Source organism: Suncus etruscus, chromosome X (genome assembly GCF_024139225.1).
Source record: "Suncus etruscus isolate mSunEtr1 chromosome X, mSunEtr1.pri.cur, whole genome shotgun sequence".
Classification (NCBI taxonomy): domain Eukaryota; kingdom Metazoa; phylum Chordata; class Mammalia; order Eulipotyphla; family Soricidae; genus Suncus; species Suncus etruscus.
The window spans coordinates 111219020-111238558 of NC_064868.1; the positions used below are offsets into that span (position 1 = coordinate 111219020).

Consider the following 19539-nt stretch of genomic DNA (forward strand, 5'->3'; position numbering starts at 1 on the left):
TTTAATTAATATAACATAATATAATTATATATAGATATAATATCTTCATATTGTGAGACAGAATATGTAATTTTATTGTAAATCTTTTTATAAATAATTTTTACTGTGACCAACATGAATTACAAGTATTTCACAGTAATATGTGCAGTACATAGTGGCATTGAATCAGGGGCATCGCACCACCAGTGTTATCCTCCCTCCACCCTAGTTCCCAGCATCCCTCTCTTTTGCTCCCCAGAGAGCTAGGGTAGCTGGTCCCTCTGTGTATAGTTTGTTGTCATTGACTCTGGGTTTGGTGTTTAAGTCTGATCCTTTTTTATTTCTACTCATTTTATATGACCTTTTGGTTCTGGTACCATCCATTTTTCTTTCCCTTCAATTTGAGACGTAGAACAAGATGATTCAAGTTATGTGGTTCCGTTTGAAAGAAAGAAACAAACAAAAACAGGGGAAAAGCAAATAGCTAGAGGCATTAGAGCCTTCTGGTTGTCCTATGGAACTGAAAAATGTTGAGTTAAACACTGGTGAAGAATGTGGTTTTCAGATATTATGTACATGAAATCCAATTAATTGCAGTATTATAAATTATGCTGTCTAGAATCATAGATAAAACATCAAGTTTTCTTCCTTCAGTCTCAAGAATACCTTATAAATCAATTTGGAATGAGCACTGGGTTACTTCTACATACCTTTTAAATAAAAATAATATTTTTTCTTTAATTTTGGATTCTTTTGCAAGGATGTCTTATGAAAAGTATATGAATTGGAGTATATCTAGTAAAACCCAGTTCTTTTTCACTATTGCTACTAGAAAACTGTATAGAAGTTCTTTGCCATTATTTCTGTCTGTTCCTTTGTCCACTGAGTACTTGTCACATGCACTGATGTCTTTTTCTAAATTATCGGTTATGACTAAATATAGCATATTTCATCTATTTGTTGTTGAGATGGGGTAGTAAATGTATCAAAAAATGCCCAACGTCTCTTGTCTCTCCATTATAGTTTTGAGCCTATCTGAACAAGAGGAAAGGAATTGTGTTTAATTGGGTCTCTAAGGAAAAACAACAGTGAAGGGAGGACAGAGAAGGGACAAAGGTATCATTATGACAATGATAATTGGAAATGATCACTCAGGACAAGAACTGGGTGCTGAAAAGGGATAATAGATATGCATGAGGTCCTTTCAGTAACAGTATTGTAGATCACAGTGCCTAAAAGAGAAAGGGAGGAAGAGAGAAAGAGAGAAAGGAGTGCCTTCTACCAAAGAGTCAGACTGGGGTGGGGGTGGCAGGAGGAAAACTGGGAGCATCAGTATTGGGAAGAAATGGGTGCTGGAGCAGAAATGAGTGTTGAAACATTGTATGGCTGAAACTCAACTACCAACAACTTTTAACTAACTGTGTATCTCAAGGCGATTCAGTATTTTTTAAAGAATCACTAGGAACTTTAAAGTTCCCTGGAACGGTTTTGTAAGCAAGCAAATTTCCTTTCCATTTAAGCAGGACCTTATTTGAATGAATCTCAGAAAAATTTTGTTTCTTTGTGGACAAACACAAAATTGTTAGCCAATCCCATTCTGTAATCTGTAATTATTACTCTCTGCTGTCATTTCAGATGGCTGTCCAGGGCTCTGTTTTGGAAATGGGAGATGTACTCTGGATCAAAATGGATGGCACTGTGTGTGTCAGGTGGGGTGGAGTGGGACAGGCTGCAATGTTGTCATGGAAATGCTGTGTGGAGATAACTTGGACAATGATGGAGGTGAGTCATTTATAAAAAGCTCATATAACAAAGGAATATTCCAGTCTCTCGCACAATTATAACCATGCTGAATGAGCATGAAAATGAGAAATTCTTATTATAAGGTCATGATACATTTAGACTATTCAATTTACTGAATATGATGTTTATGCTAATTTGAACTTTGCTTGCATTGTATCCCATTTTGTTCTCCCAACACTGTTATATAAGTACTATTATTTTTCTCACTTTTATAGATGGAAAAGTTGATTCTTAGTATAAAGATGATAAGTTACTTTTCCAAGGTTACACAGATTGAAAATTAACATAAGCAGAATTCCCATCAGAGATAAACAATTCAGTCTGCTTTCCTAACTACTACAAACATGCCACTTTTCTACCTACTAAATTTGTTATATCAAATTTACTCAATCTACTACTGTTCAAACAGTGAGATGCTAATGTAGTTTGTATTGTACACTCTGTTTATTTGTTGTTTATTTTGAGCTCCCTCTTGTGTTGCACCCTCTTAGTAAAGTTAGATCTTTTGAAGGGCACAGCAACAAGACAATTGAAAATACAGTTTTCTTGGGGCCGGGAAGGTGGCGCTAGAGGTAAGGTGTCTGCCTTGCAAGTGCTAGCGTAGGACGGACCGCGGTTCTATCCCCCGGCGTCCCATATGGTCTCCCCAAGCCAGGAGCGATTTCTGAACGCATAGCCAGGAGTAACCCCTGAGCGTCAAACAGGTGTGGCCCAAAAACCAAAACATATATACATTTTTTATATCTAACTTGGGAGCTGAGCATGATGACATAAAAAGAGCTCTCTGTGGTTGCAAAGCTTCAGTGTAACCACTTTTGGGGGCAATGATGTAGTACAAAGATAAGGGCACTTGCCTTGCACACAATCAACCCAGATTGAATCCTCAGAATCCATGTGGTTCTTCTAGCCCACCAGAAGAGATTCCTTAGTGCAGAGCCAGATGTAATCCCTGAGCACCACTGGGTTTGACCTTAAAACAAAGCAAAACAACAACAATAACAAAAAGGACAAAAATCAGGATAACCACTTTTACTTTTCTCAGACAAACAAATGCACATTTGGGTCTCAGACCATCACAAATCACCTGGATTATCACAACTTCTCTCATTTCATTTCTATTCCAGGTAAAAATGAAATTAGAGAAATGAACCATAATTTTTATAGAGTGAAATAACTTGTAGGAGGATGGGAATTTAGGTCATAAGACTAGAACTTATGATTTGTATGCTGGAGATTGGTCTTCATCTCAAGTGCCACATGCTCCCTGAACACCTCTGGGTAGACCACTAAGCACCAAGCACCAAGTATTGAGCAGCTCCTGAAAATTGCCATGTGTGGATCTCAACGAAAAACAAATTATAAGAATTTAAATTTAATGTAACGAGTTTCTATATTCACTTATGTATATACCGTGTCATTTGAATACACAGTGAGGCCTTTATTCAATGAAAGCTGGAACCACAATTTTAGCACCAAAATAGGTGTAAGAACTTCCTTATTTGCTTATGGGCCAGAGAGATAGTATATCAGGTATTGCCTTGCATGTGCCTTACCCATATTTAATCATCTGCACCCATTATGGTCCCCTAAGCACTCTCAGGAGTAATTTCTGTATTTAGAGCCAGGAGTAAGCCCTGATCATCAATGGCTATGGCCCAAAACCTAAAATAAAAAGCAACTTATTCCTTTGCTTATTCTAGCTAACTATTTAACTTAAAAGGCCATAAGAAATTGTGAGTTTTAAGTGGAAGCAACTGTGTGATTAAGAACATAGTGGGCTTTGACGTCCTTATTTCTGGATTCACTTGCTAGTTCTGCTATATCTGATTTGGGACAAGATTCATGATATCTCAATGCCTTAATGCTTTTCCAAATAGGAGAATTCGGGTTGATAGTAATATTAATTTTTTGTTTCATTGGGGGCTATACCTGATAGTGGTCAGGACTGAGTTTTATGCTCAGTGATCACTCCTGGCATAGCTAATAGAACTATATGGGGTGCCAAGTATCCAACCCAGGTTGATCACTTGCACTGTAAATGTCCTATCCCCTGTACGATTGCTCTTGTCCTTGGACTGATAGTATTATCAATAGGTTCATTCATATCTATTAAGTGAGATGATTCATATGACCCACTTAAAATGACAAACTGTACTTCTCTTGTACATATACGCATTCACAAAATAACCTTAAGACAGCATACTACTTTCTCAATAGACCACTTAGTGCCTATATAAATAGGAAAGATTGTTTCTATATCCAGAATGAGATTTTCCACTATATAGTACAATAATCAACTATTTACATGATTTTTATTGCACTCTGAGACTCAACTTATCCTTTCTTTACTTTGTTTTCATTATTTAACCATTTATCTGGCATATCTTATCTTACATGCCAATCAATTTACTTCCATCTTAAGTCCCAACTCAAAATATTTTTCTTGTGGAATTTCTAAAACTCATTTCCCAATTTCTCGTGGTGCTTATCCAATACACAGCATATAATCAAATGCTTAATCATTTATATCAGTATGTTTTTATTACTTACTGAACGACATACAGAGTCCAGTTATGTGCCCAATATAATTTGTAATATTAGCCCATTTGTATTTAGGATTTACTGTGTACTAAGCACTCTCCCAATTCCTTTATATAAATTATTTAACTTAATCTCCATGAGATAGGAACAACAATTAGCACTAATATGTAAATTAGAAAGTCAAGGCAAAGATAAGTTAGTAAGTTGCTCAAGATCATTTAGTAAGTAAATTATAGACTATAGATCTCTGTCACCTGCCTTATTCTAAATATGATTTTAAATAAAACTAGAGATTTTCAGTTGATATTTTGATTAAAAGGTTAAACATAAGAAGACAGTAATAGCCTATGCAATTATGATTTCTAAATCAATGCTGGCAATTGTAATTTCTGAGTCAGGATTGAACTAAAATTATTTTTCTGTCTTATTAAAGTACAGCTTGATAAAAAAATAATTGAATAATTATGAGCAAGTTTTATTATGGTTTCAGTTTGATTTCAAGGCACTGAAGTGTTTAATGATGGTCTAGAGAAATAATACAGAGGGTAATGTCTTTGCCTTACTTGCAGCATACCATAGTTTGGTCCCTAGCATTGTACACTCTTCCAAGCACTGCCAGGAGTGATCCTGAGCAAGCAAAGTTTAGAGTAAGTCTTGAGTACAGCCAGCTTAGCCCTGAAACAAAACAAAACAAAAAGTTTAATGAATGGATCAATTAAATATCAATGTTATACTTTCAACATCTATGCTATATGTAGATACAAGCAGCATACAAAAGTTTGCTGAATGTGTTGATATCTTGAAAACTCTATAGTTATATAGATTTCAAAATTTAAAAGCCAAGTTCAGAGTATCATTATTATTGTCTCTAGGGCATAATGAAAGAAACTACTTGAGAATTCCCATTTTATCTTTTTCCTTCAGTAGAATCAAGATGACATTAATAATAAATACAGATTAAGTTCTACCTTGAGTTGGAAAGGGATGGTATAACTTCCCAAAGCCCCATGACTCAGATTTTGGGGAGTAATTGTATTTTATACTGTTTTTATATTGTCCTAAAATATACTAAACACCCTTCATTTGGTGATCTCAGTTTTCAAACTATCTAAAATGTCTGGCTTCATTTAGCTGACTGTGACTAAGGATCAGTATTAGCATATGTGTTTGTACATTTACATGCGCATTTAATTAAATCAGAAAGTGCCAATTGAACTTTGTGAAGAACATGGTCCTAATTTTTAAAATGCAAATCTTAAGTCTTTACAATCAAAAAAGTATGTGCAAGTAGTTGCTTCAAGTGACTGCTACATAATTACTTGCTATTAGTATGACTGTTGCTGTCTACAGCTTTGATTTTAGTTTTACTCTGGGCTAGGCTGAATATGGGGTGTCAGAGCTGTTCTAGGAGTTCCTTATGCTCTTCTTGAAAGCAAAAAGCAAACAGAGAACAAATAACCTTTGTATTTTTTCTTAAAGTGAAAAAGAAAAGCTACATTATGTACTGTACACACATATATATAATGAGTTAGTATATAAATCTCAAGCCTGCAATATGCTCTGACTCACTTATCTCTTTGGTCCTTAAGTACCTATATTGTGCCCAATTCTGTTTGGAAAAGGAGAATTAACATTATAGTGCCACCTCCTCCTTAGTTAATCATTGATCCTGATTCTGGGGGTTGAGAAATAGAATTATCATTACACACTCATGAACTGGCACATATGTATATATACCATATTTTCCAGTGTATAAGATGACTTTTGAAACAAAAAAAAAAGTTAACCGAAAATCGGGGGTCGTCTTATACACCGAGTATATCACGAAAAATGTTTCAATATGCTGCTAAACGAAAATTGTCTGAATAGTGACACAAAACGCATTTTCCAACTCGATCCTGCACCAATCACTGCAACGCTGCTCGGACCGCCTCTCTAACTCAGCCAATCCAAGCAGGCTTTTTATGCATGCAACTTAGACAATGTTCTGGACCCTAATCTACACTGTCAAAAGCCTGCTCAGATTGGCCAGAGTCAGAGAGGAAGTCTATGACAGTAGATCCTTTGAACCTTTGCTTGTTGTGATTGGCTCACTGTGGTACATACAGTTGCAGCACAGGAACGTTGTCTGATACAGCGAATATAGGCCTAAACCGATGTTTTGTTTTGTTTTGTTTTGTTTTTTGTGGTTTTTGGGTCACACCCGGCAGTGCTCAGGGATTATTCCTGGCTCCAGGCTCAGAAATTGCTCCTGGCAGGCACGGGGGATCATATGGGGCGCCGGGATTCGAACCGATGACCTCCTGCATGAAAGGCAAACGCCTTACCTCCATGCTATCTCTCCGGCCCGCTAAACCGATGTTTTAACTGCAAAATTAGGGGGTCGTCGTATACTCCAGTTGTCTTATATGCCGGAAAATACGGTATATATATGTATATATATGGCATTGCATTAAGTTTTAACAACTGTGATTCTCATATAAAACTTTTCCAGTAGTCTATATTTATATTCATTGGTAAAATCAAAGCAAGTTAATTAAAAAAGAAAATGATCTCTCTGGCATCATTCTTTATAACAGCACCATTATTAACAGCAAAAGCAATTTGCAAGTTTTTTGTGCTATAATGTTTTTGATCTAGAATCTATATAGATAGACAAATGTGTTGAACATTAATTTAGAAATATCATAGAGATAAGGCTTTCAGGATATCCATTTATTACTGCAATGCATGTATATTGAACACTTACCTTGAGCCAGACATTGTTCTAGTCACTGAACGAAAGCAATGAATTAAAATGTTTAAGAAACTAAACTTTGGGGTCAGAGCTATAGCACAGCGAGTAGGGAGTTTGCCTTGCACGTGACCAACCCAGAGTAGATCACCTGCACACATACCCCTAGCCTGCCAGAAGTGATTTCTGAACTCAACTTGAGTACTGCCAGGCATGACCTAAAAACGAACAACAAAAAATAACAACATTTGCTTCCATTTATGTAATTTTGTTCCAGTTTCAAAAGATGAAAGAAAAGCCAATTTTTTACAAGTCTTTCATAGTTGGATTTCAGGCATAGAGTGACAGTGAATTAGAGCCATTCCCACCACCAAAGTTGACTTCCCTCCACCAGAGTTCCCAGCAGGCATCCCATACCTCCACCCTTAAGAAACTATGATAGAGGGTAATATGATTGAAGAAGAAACTAATCAGGCTGCATATAAAAGGAAAGAAAGTATAGAACAGGATAGACCAGGAATATAATAAATTGTTTGTTTTGGGGCCACACCTCATGGTATTAGGGCTTATTCCTGGCCTGTGCTCAGGGGTCATTCTTGGCTGGGCTCACACGACCATTTTGTGGTACCCAAGATTGAACCTAATCAGCTGCATGCAAGGCAAACAGCCCTATCTACTGTTATATCTCTGGCAGGGGCTGGAATTTTAAATAATGTGTGAAAGAGAGAGGGGGGAGCAAGAGAGAAAGAAATCACCTGGTTGAGTGGCATTTGAATAAACTTGTAAACGAGGTAAGGCATGTTGATCTAGGAGAGGAAATATTCCAGAAAAAGGTATTGGGGGTAGGGGTGCAGGGTAATGGAAGGTATGAACAGATAGGATATGGAAAAGCTGCAAACTGTAGTAGCATCAACTTTTTCAGAACGTGGTCATTTACTCTAAATGACATTGGAATCCATAGGTGGAAGGTGGGAAGCAGAACAGGAACATTAGTACCATAAGACATTTACTTTCCTGACTAGAAAAGTGACTTGTATGTGAATATAACAATATAACAATAACCAAAGATTTGAGCAAATCAACTCCAAGTGTACTTCTCCTCTTCCCTCAGTTCTTCTCTCAGAAATTACTTTTGGCAAGATCAGAAAACCATGTGGAATGCCAGGGATAGAACCTAAGTAGGCCGCGTACAAGGCAAATGCTCTACCCATAGTACTATCACTCAGGCCCCAGGTCTACATAAATATTTATAAGGAACTATAGACCATTTATAAAGGAAATACAGTCATTTAGCCTTTGATACATGTTAACAGCAACTAAGCCAATAGTAATGTTTACTGTGGGAAATATTTTCATAAAAATGTATGAGTGACTTACAATTAGTTCATTATTTATGGTTTTCTAAAATATCTGAGAATATTTTGTTTATTGGAATCATAAATGTAATCAGCCCTTTGCTTTCTTTTTTTATAGTAATTTTGGCATACCCTCTGTAAGTGCTAAAAACTCACCCCTATCCAGCTTATAATTAAAAATTCTAAATTTTCAAATTAAATCACTAAAGACTTGCTATAGAATTATTTCTGTTTAAAGTGACATAGGATCCTACTTACTTGACAACCCAACCAAGCAGCATTTACAGTAAAATAAATAAGCTACACAGTATATCCTTAATATTTTTGCTATTTTGTTTTACTTTAGTGAAGCAAACTCATTTTTATTAAAAGAAATGTACTTAAAGCAATGTGGAGAGAGAAAGAGAGATACACGTTCCCATGAGAACATGGACAGTTCTTTTCTCTTTCATAAAGAATAGGCCCTTTAAAAGTAAAGTAAATTAACATTTGATAAATCCATATCTGACACCCTGAGCCTAAGCTGTCAGGCGGGTGCCATAGCTTCTAATTCATAACAATAAAAGAACTGTTAATAGTCCAAAAGAAAGAAAGAAAGAAACCCACGCATGCAGTGTGACTGTCATTTGCACTTCTTTGCAACAGTCTAAACATACTGTATGGGGTGTTTTTCGATGTGATAATTGATAAGTAGATCTTTAGCCATATACTGATTTACCTATGAATTATAATCTAAGGCTCCATGATGTTATTGCTCTGTCTGCTTATGACCTTTCTAGATTTAACAGAAATCATGTTCTCTCAGGTCTTAGAGAGCCAATCCTGTAATAGTAGGTAATTAAATATGATATCAGCTTCAAATTATGGCACAGAAAAACATGAGAATGTGAGTTCCAATTTTGAATTTTCTCTGTGTTTAGTTTTAGACTCCAGTTTTGAAGACCACTTGGGTTTATAACTTATTTTAAACAGGTTTCTTTTTGAAGATAAATTAGTATTATGCGGTTGGCAAGTTGAAAGCAGCAACTGGCCAATCTAATTATTGTGAATATATTCATTACCAATAGAAAGATAAAGGTAACTGCCTATTTGAAAGCGCTTTTAATTTTTTTACTATGCTATGCACCAATTGCAAACATTAAAGAACTCTTTCTAATCACGCTGATATTTTTCCAGCTTTTCTGTGTATCCAGATGTTTAATTAGCAGAGTAAAAGAGATAATGTGCAGATAGGAGGCTGAGAACTACATATTAGAGAGAGGAGTGGTAATAGTATTTAAATCAGTTAATATAATCTGCTGAATGAAAAGAGAGAAAGATGCAGAAAGGACCTTAGTGAAAGAAAGTTACTCATCAGAAAATTAAGTATGTGTACAGAGAAGTAGAAAAAAGGCAAACCACATTAACCAGAGTAAAAACAAGAAAGAAACAAACTGCATTTTAAATCAAAGAGTGTCTATGGTACAGGGAATATCAAAGGGCTTCATGTGGGAAAAATATTTCTTGGGTGTCATAGGGCTATTCTTCCAAAACCTATTCTCGTGGTCCCCTGCTTTCATTGTCCCCAGCTTTAGGACTTGCCCCACCAGCTCCACACGGGAACATCCATGTTGTTAGTAACTTCCATCCCAGTCTTAAAGAGATGAGGAACAATAAAGCTCCCTACTCCACAGCCAGCCAAGATTAGCATCTTTATGTTTACCCTTGTTAAACATCTAAATTAGATCCACTTGTCTGCTTTAAGGACCTTGGAAGGACTTTACATTTATATTTTGCTAATTGGGTGTGGAATGAAGTGTCCATATGCTCAGTTAATCACTGCAGCCCCTTCTCTTTACATGTAACTCTCTTATAACACTTACTGCATTTTTAGCGTGTAGAAGAGTCAGCTGTTTTACACACCTCTTTCTTCTCATAAGCTTTGAGCTACTAAAAATAGGAAGGGTCTTCTCACACTTTACTTCTGCAAGCACATAACAGTGTTTTACACCTATTAGATTCTCAGTGGTTCCTTTCCTCTCAAACTGCTGTGCCTTATATTATTCCTTTACCAAAGAAAGCCATCCTTAAGCAATTGGTTCACCTGTGGATTTAGGAGCCTAGAATAAATGAGGAAACTATAGAAAATGAAAGTTACATTCATCTGCCTAAAGTTTATTAATATTGTCATCAAATAATTTCTGTTAGAAACAAAGCATCTCTAATTGCTTCTACAAATTCTTACAAATGTGGTTCTGAAAGCCAGAGAGATAGTACAGATTTAAGGTACTTGTCATGCATGAAGCTGTTTCTAGCATTCAATATGTTCCCCTAGTTAGCAGCAGCAGTGATTCCCGAACTCAGAGCCAGGAGTAAGCACTAAGTGTCAATAATTGTGGCCCCGCTTCCCCGTCTCAGATAAAGTGGTTCTGAAACTTTAATGTTCTTCTGGATCACCCAGATTATGTATGTATAACCCCTGATTCTTAAGGAATTATAATTAAATAAACAGAGCTCAAAATATTGTTTAGCTTGAAAAATCTAAACATAATAATACAGCCCTTAATGCTACAGAATTCATAAATCAACAAATATTTATGGAATGAGTTTATATTTTACTGATGTGTACCATATAAACTCAGAGTGTGTGATGCTCTATGAAAAAGAAAAGATGAGAACTTAACAGATTCTAAATTCAAAACACGAACATTACCATTGTCTATATTCCAAACTTTTATCCATTTGTGCAAGTTTTAAACTGTGGTATTTCTCTTGAAATTAAGCTATTAAAAATGTCTTTCAGATGGTTTAACAGATTGTGTGGACCCTGACTGCTGTCAACAAAGCAACTGTTATATAAGTCCTCTTTGTCAAGGATCACCAGATCCTCTTGATCTCATTCAGCAGAGTCAACCCCTCTTCTCTCAGCACTCTTCAAGACTTTTCTATGATCGAATCAAATTCCTCATGGGCAAGGACAGTACTCATGTTATTCCTCCAGAGATCTCATTTGACAGCAGGTATGTATGTATTTATTTTATTCTTTAAAGAATGGTGCATGTTTTATATTGCCTATGAAAAGAGGATGCCTCACTACAAAGAGTGGTGAGTGCAGTTAGAAATAACTACACTGAGAACTATCATAACCATGTGAATGAATGAGGGAACCGGAAAGCCTGTCTAGATTACAGGTTGGGGTGGGGTGGGGTAGAGGGAGATTTGGGACATTGGTGGTGGGAATGTTGCACTGGTGTTCTTTACATGACTGAAACCTAATCACAATCATGTAATCAAGGTGTTTAAATAAAGATATTATAAAATAAACTAAGAAAAAAAGAAAAGAGGATGCCTTCTAAAGATCAAGTTACTTCCCTTTACAAATAGCCCATATTGATTAATTTTTTAAGTATTCTCATAATGTCTTACTAGCGGGTTATGGTAGGAAATTAACTTATAGGTCTTCATATCATTAAAGATAAACATATTTATGCAATTGTAAGGTACATCATGATAAAGAATAACTATGGGGGTTTGTTGTTGTTGTCGTTGCTGTTTTAGGGCCACACCTGGCAGTACTCAGTACACCTGGTTTGTGCTCAGAAATCACTCCTGACAGGCTCAGAGGACCATATGGGATGCCTGTTTCCATCCTGTGTCTGTCCTGGGTCAGTAGCATGCAAGGCAAACATTCCACAGCTATGCTATGGCTCTGACCCAATACCTGTGTTTTAATAAGACATAAATATGAAAATATGTTTTGCAAATTTCTTTGTTTACTTCTATATTTATTCCTAAAAAATTTCTTGAATATTAAAAGCAAACGTCAAATTTTATCCAAAAAAATCCCAATCTTATTTGGCTTACCACTCCCTTTTCAAAACAAAAAGTGTATAAATGAAGGGCACCAAGGCCAAACAGTCATATAAACATTGAGTAGAGATAAAAATGATCAGACTTAAACACCAAATTCAAAGACAACTATAACAGAATCGATATCTAATCTACAACAAGCTAGACACAGAGGGGGCCACTTATACTAGCAGCCCAGGGGGCACAGGAGGGGGATATGGAATATATGGAATGCATGATGGGAGCAGGGATGGTGGTGGGAATGCCCCTGATTCAATGTCACTATGTACCTATATATTACTGTGAAAGATTTGTAATCCACTTTGTCAAAATAAAAATTAGCAAAAAAATAAAAAAGGAAAGAATTTTCATGGATACATCTCTTCTTTCAGAGAACAAACAGAAAAATCTCCCAATATTTCCCAAAACTACCACCACTTACCTTCCTTCCTGAAGCCCCCAAGGAAGTGAATTACACACTTTGAGGCACAATTCTATTACTTGATATAAAATGTTATAATTGGTGATATTTGGGTAAAATTTATATACTGAGGAAATGCAATATTTGTGAAAATCTGTCTTCAAGTCAAGTTCACAGGCATAATTGTTACTGAAAACCTAAGTCTAACCCCTTTGGTGAAAAAATTAACTTTTTAAAATGTAATAAAATTACATCTCCAGCAAGTATTGTATTATTATGCAGTATATATAAGTAAATCATTGCAGTCAACATCTCTAATCTCTTAAAACTGCCCTGCTTTGCTCGTTCCACAAGCTACTATTTCAGAATCGCAAATCTGAATTTAGGGGGAAAAAAGCATAGAAATTACTTTTGAAAATTTCTGTCTATATCTCTGCCATGAAATTGGATCCTGGACCTTTGGGAGAGAGTTATTATTCTCTCCAAGGAAACTTTATCAGTATCTTATATTTATTTTCTGAAATTTAAGAAAATTTCAACTCAATATCAAACTAGACACCCTAGAAAGGAGTACAAAGATATGTATGGAAATATTAAACTCTCGGTCTTCTTCTCATAGATTGTATAATGAAAATAAAGGTTTTAGTTACAATAAAACTTGCTGATTATTTTAGCATCATAAAGATCTAGCTATCTATGGGATCGGAGCAGTGGCGCAAGCAGTAAGGCATCTGCCTTGTGCACGTTAGCATAGGACAGACCTCAGTTCAATCCCCTGGCGTCCCATATGGTCCCCCAAGCCAGGAACAATTTTTGAGCTCATAGCCAGGAGTAACCCCTGAGCATCACCAGGTGTGGCCCAAGAAAACAAAAAAAATCTAGCTATATAACTTTTGAAAGAAACCAAGACCCAAATGCCAGTCCCTCAGTAGACGATCTACTCAGACTTTGCCCTTTTTCAACAGTCTCCGCCATGCCCATTATGAACTATTTCTCCCAACTCAATAACAACTCTGTGGTAACTCTTGGTTGAGCTATAAAGTAATTATTTAAATGGTGGCAACTTATTTATTGTACACCAGAAGGAATAAAAGCAAACATTATCCCTATTTTAGAAGTGGGTCGTTAACTCAGTAGCTGTCTCCATGCTTAGGAAGAAGTCAGTTGGGGATTGGGGGATAGAGGCAAGAAGCAAAAGCAATTACCTCCATGGCGTGGAGATACATTTAATGACTTCATTGAACTAAAGTAAAAAGAAGAAAGTCAAGCCCGAGAGAAATAGAAGACAAGAAATTGTGACCCAAGCATGGCATTTGAGCAATAAAGTTAGAAAAGTGAGGACAAACTTCACCCCTGTGGTTTAGCTTCATGCTTCAGCAGGACTCGCCAACAGCTCAAGGAGTAAATAAACCTATTACTGGTCATGCTTAATGTTCTTTTTCTCTTGCTTTCTTTGAGCCTTTCTTGTTCCTTTGTAAACTGCTCCAAGTTATAGCTTGGCCTCGCCATGTCACATTGGAATTCAGAATGTTGAGTTTCTTTCATCCAGGAATCTCAGTTATTACAGTCATATCTAATTGTCAGAAAAGATGCAACCTTTTCAAAGAAAATAATTGAGCACAAGTAATCTAACTATACTTTCTCTTTCAGAAGTAACATATGTAGTGTTACTCTGGGGGGGTCTCTGGATAAAAGAAATCTGGTTCTGATCATACATATAAATAAGACATCAGCTTTTACATGTACTTTTTCATTTTTAAAGCACTAAAACATGCTTTATATAATTATTCTCTCATAGTGGCCCTATAAAGTAAATATTTGAATTTCTCTATTTTATAGATGTGAGGAAAGTCTGGATCAAAAAATTAAATAACTTGAGATGTTTCTCACAACTAGTGAGCTAGTACTGTAGTAACTGTTGTAACCTTCACTCTGCACCATCCCTGATGCAATTCACCTTTTCTTATACTTGGGTCAAATTTGTTCTAAATAAATGGCAACTGACTCAATTAAGAAACCAAATAATATTATAAAAATTCAGCTCAACTTAATACATTTTGATTTCATGATTTATAATTTCTTGCTAATGGGATTCTTCTTTTTAAAAGACAATTGAATGAAGTAAAAATGGATCTTTTGCTACATATAATGTTTATCAAACATGTAAAGGTCTTGTCTCATGCTCATCTATAATACATTATCTTATTTAATCCTTAAAATCTATGATGGGTACTGTTATTATTACAGCTTTAAGTTAAGCAGTGCTTCTCAATTATTTTCTGTCATGCCCCCCAGGAAGAAGAAAATATTTTTGATCCCCCCCCGCGTGACTGTAAATAGTATATTAAATAAAACTTTAACCTGCAAAACAAAAATCTATAAAATAATTTGAGCTGATTTTTTAATCAGAGGTGATGTCTGGATTAATGGCTACCATGAGCACGTTTTGCAGTGCATAGCTTTTCGAAGCAGGGTTTGAAGCAGGACACAGCAACTCTCAGCTACAGAGACATAGAGACATAAATACGGGGCTTAGTTTGTTCTGACAGTGTTTGCAGAGGTCAAATGAATCCCCCTTTATGGAGCCTTGAACACCCCTGGGTGACTCGCCCCACTATTTAGAAACAAAGGACCAAAACTAATGCATATCAGAGTCAAGATTTGTTTTGTTTGGTTGGGTGGAGACTAGACCTTGTGGCACCCAGAGATTAGTCTTAGCCTTAAGCCCAGGGATCACTCAAGTGCTCAGTGAGCTATAGAATGATGGGATCAAACCTGAGTTTATGTGCAAGACAAGAACTTTGCCTGCTGTACTATCTCTCTGACTTGTCAAAATTAGAATTTCAATGAAATCAGAGCAACACTGACCTCTCATCTATTCTTCTGATCAACTTTAACCATTTGTAAAGTTGAGCAATGTGTTCCTGAAAAGAACAGTGGCCTTTACAACATCCCTGACTGTAGAGTTGCTCTCCTGAGACAGCTCTGAGACCTTTATGTACTATAATCAGTTGAACTGATTTGCTTTCTTAGTTTTTCTACATAAAAGAATAACCGCTGGCTAACAATATGAAGAAAACATTGTCCATGGGCTCATTTACTCACTAGTAAAATGTAAGCCACACAGATGACTTGCTGTGTACTGCCACTATCAAAAGCCTCTGGAGCTTATGCATCCAAAGGAGACTAGCCTTTCTTTTCTGACTGTTGGACTAACATGTGAGAAAGCACAAGGGCTATGCACTTGCTGTGTCCCATGATGGTGCAATTGTGCCTGTGGCACCTTCTGGGAACCTTGGAATCATCTCCAGCAAGTCTTACTCAGTTATTGTTTCTTCCTGTGACAATTGACCACAATAAATTTCATGAGAATTGGCACTTTCAGCCTCCATCCAGAGGGATTTGGTAGCAGAGAATCAGACAAATAAACACACGAATGGACCAAAAAAAATACACAAGGACTGTACAAGCGTTGGGGTTGCCTGGATAACTCTGAAGGAATTCACAAGTCTAGCCATTTATTCAGTATAATATTGCTCTTTGGCCCTAGTTCCCAACATATGAGGCATTGTTTAAGTTGACAGAGACATTAAGGACAGTTAGTAAGTACATCAAAATTCAATGAAAACATTAAGAGCAAAGGCAGCAATAGTTCACATAGGCAATCAGCATCTATTCTACTCTTTCCTGGGCCCACATTTGCTGCCCCAGTTTATTCTAACAGATCGAAATTGCTTTACATAGGGAACTTTCCCAACCCGGGGACTTTTTTATAAGGCCAAATTCCCACATTTTCCTATATACATTTTACCCTGTTGCCTTACTTTCCTTTTTGTTCAATATATTCCCAACATAATCACAAAGTAACCCATATATTCTATGTGCCCTGTATGCCTTATTACATTTTAATAATGTAAATAGGTGAGCAGAAGCATTATTGATCTTCAGTGTCTAAACATTTAATCATTATTAATAATGTAAAAGGTTTTTATAAATATGTAAAAACGAAAGTACATTAAACTAAATGACAGCAGTAATTTGCAAAGCCAGACATTTCACTCACCATCCCTAATGGAGAAGTGCATTTCACAAAACAAAATCCTACCTGAATTAGTGCACAAGCTGATAGTACAAGGCCTGGACAAATTCATTTGTTTGTTTGTAACCATGAGAGACTGATCTCCACATCTGTCTACGTCACGCCTCTATACCAGAAGCTGCTTAACATGAATTCATAAGTGAATTATTCACTCCAAGATTTAGAAGTTGGAAGGCCTGTCATAAAATGGCAATGTCTTTCTTCTTTAGATAATTTGCAGTTGAGCACCTCTGGGGAGATTTGGAGCTGAAGGCCACCTGCTCATCAGGATGGAATATGATATGCCTCTTTAGTTCATCATTCACTACTTTACTTACACCTCTCTCTATTCCCTCACTTTCATAGTCATGACTAGACATGCTAGTATTTGAGTTTGCAATCTCTGATTTAGGCAGGTCTGTCATTTTCCTGGGGAGATCTAATGTTTATTATTTCTTTGGAATCTATTTTCCTGAAAGTCTTTTAAATAGATAATCATCATTTAAATTTATTTTAACCTAAATTTATTGGTTTAAAAAGAGAAAATACTGGAGCCGGAGAGATAGCACAGCGGTAAGGCATTTGCCTTGCATACAGCTGACCCAAAACAGACTGGGTTCAATTCAACATGTTCCCCTGAGCCTGTCAGGAGCGATTTCTGAGCACAGCCAGGTGTGGTCCAAAACCCAAAATAAATAATGTTTAAAAAAAGGGAAAAATACAAAACTTAAAACTATATAAAATTTAAAGCTATATAAACATAAAACTACATAAACATAAAAGCATACTAATGGAACCATAGTTAAATATTTAATTCAGAAGGGTAGAAGAGTATAGCTAGTAAATAAGTCAGTGTATACTTTGCCTCATACCTCATAGCTTGTATAGTGAATGTTAACCAATCAAAACTCATATTCCACTTTATGGCATTAGATAGTACAGATCCAACAGAGAATAAAAAAAACCTGTCCACTGTCTAGAAAAAGGATGTATATATATTGATAAGTACTTGATCAATTATAGTAATTTTAATAAAAATTTTAAAATTCATATTAATGCTGATAAATGCAATAGGAGTAGCCCTTTGTGTCTAATCTACTAGTTGAAAAGATTGATATTTGGGACCAAATTTATCTCAACACGAAGAACATTGCAGCTCTATTAATAGCTTATAAAGTGATTAAACAAGGTGATGGTTTTCATGTAGCTATAAATTTCTATGAAGTTGCTGTATATTTTTAGCTTTGTACAATGTTACTTCTGAATTGTTCCCATTGCTAAATCTTAAAGTAGTTGAGTTAAGCAACTACTTTAATTTGTTTTCTATTTATTTTGATTATATATAGCTATGCTTCAGACTTCTTCAAAACATAATGTATTAAATAATTTGTTGCTATATTTTATGACTCTCTGTATTAGAAATTCAGAGGATGTATTCAGGATAATTTGTCTCTGTGAGGAACCAGCTCTCTGATGGCTTAGCTCAAGTCACTAGGACTAGAACATTTGGAGAGCAGCTTGCAATCTTTCTAACTACACATAGCATTTCTGCTATGTTTACCATTTGCATACCAGCCTTCCATGTTTAGAGAAGATGTCTCAGAGCTCTATGAAGAAAACTCTCAGAGTTAACAAGTGGAAAGTTCTATTCTTTTAACTCCTAATTCCAAAAACTAACAGTGTCACTTGTGTTATATGCTGTTATTCCAAACAGTCACAAGCTTGTCCACATTTAAAAGGAAACTATATATCATACCTCTTGATGAGAAAACGATCAAAGAATTAGTTGCCATCTTTAATCTGCAATACTATTATAAGCCAAGATTCTTACACAGTTACTGATAGAAAGTAGGTAAAAAATGTATGGATGTGTGAGTAGATTTATTGGTATGAGATTGAAGTACTCGCACCATATTTTCTAATAAAAAACTCATTTTCATCATCTAGAACACACTAAAGTTATGAGAACTCAAAACCTCAATTACCAAATGTAGAATCAGCCTACAGGTAAGATTTATGTTCTCCAAATAACACAGAAACAAATTCATAAAAGATGAAGTGACTATATAACAGTAGGAAAGCAATCACTCCATTAAAAAAACTTATGAGACATTCCATTACTGTTAAAGAATGTCCATAATTGACAACATTTATAACGTTGTATGGGCATCAGTATTTCTTTCTTCCTTCAATGGCTTGGTGATCAAAATTTAAAACCAGAAAATATTAGAAAATAAGGAGTAATATCAGAAAATTATTAGGAAGACTGATGTTAACTAGCTTACTTTAGTATGTGTCATTATTCTTTCTCATGATAGAATGAATAATAAGTGCCCTCAAACCAATAAATGTATACAAAAGCCTTGAGCATGGGATTCCCGAAAAACTACTTACACAAGTCCTCCTTTTTCTTTGCGACATGCACACACTAATAAAATCTTGATTCATACTCTTGCTTATTTGTGGTACCTGTTAACAGCTATAACTACTTCTCTCTTGGTCAATAAAAATTCTTTTTAAAGTTCGTGGACTTGGAAATTTATACCTTTAGAGTTCTATGAATGGCAAGACAGGTTTTTAAATAATGAACTGAGGCTTAGGGGATGGTTGCAGGATAATGGTCATTGCTGCAGAAGCCACTCATCTCTATGTGGACTAGGGCTTAAGAATAACTGTACTTGACAAATAGTAATTATTGTCTATTTAAAATGTAGTTTATTAAATATTTGTATTCCCATATTGAGGACTTAAATTCCTCTAGAAGAAATATAAAATGTTCTCTTCCTTCATAGATGGATAA

General features: G+C 35.8%; 1 protein-coding gene across 1 annotated transcript in view; it reads left to right on the top strand.

Annotated features, from left to right (window-relative positions):
- TENM1 (teneurin transmembrane protein 1) overlaps positions 1-19539 on the top strand; it is an 817501-nt gene that overhangs the window by 585446 nt on the left and 212516 nt on the right. The window contains exons 15-16 of the mRNA XM_049767088.1: positions 1615-1761; positions 11195-11411. Of these exons, the coding sequence (XP_049623045.1) occupies positions 1615-1761; positions 11195-11411 (364 nt within the window). The remainder of the gene's footprint in view (positions 1-1614; positions 1762-11194; positions 11412-19539) is intronic.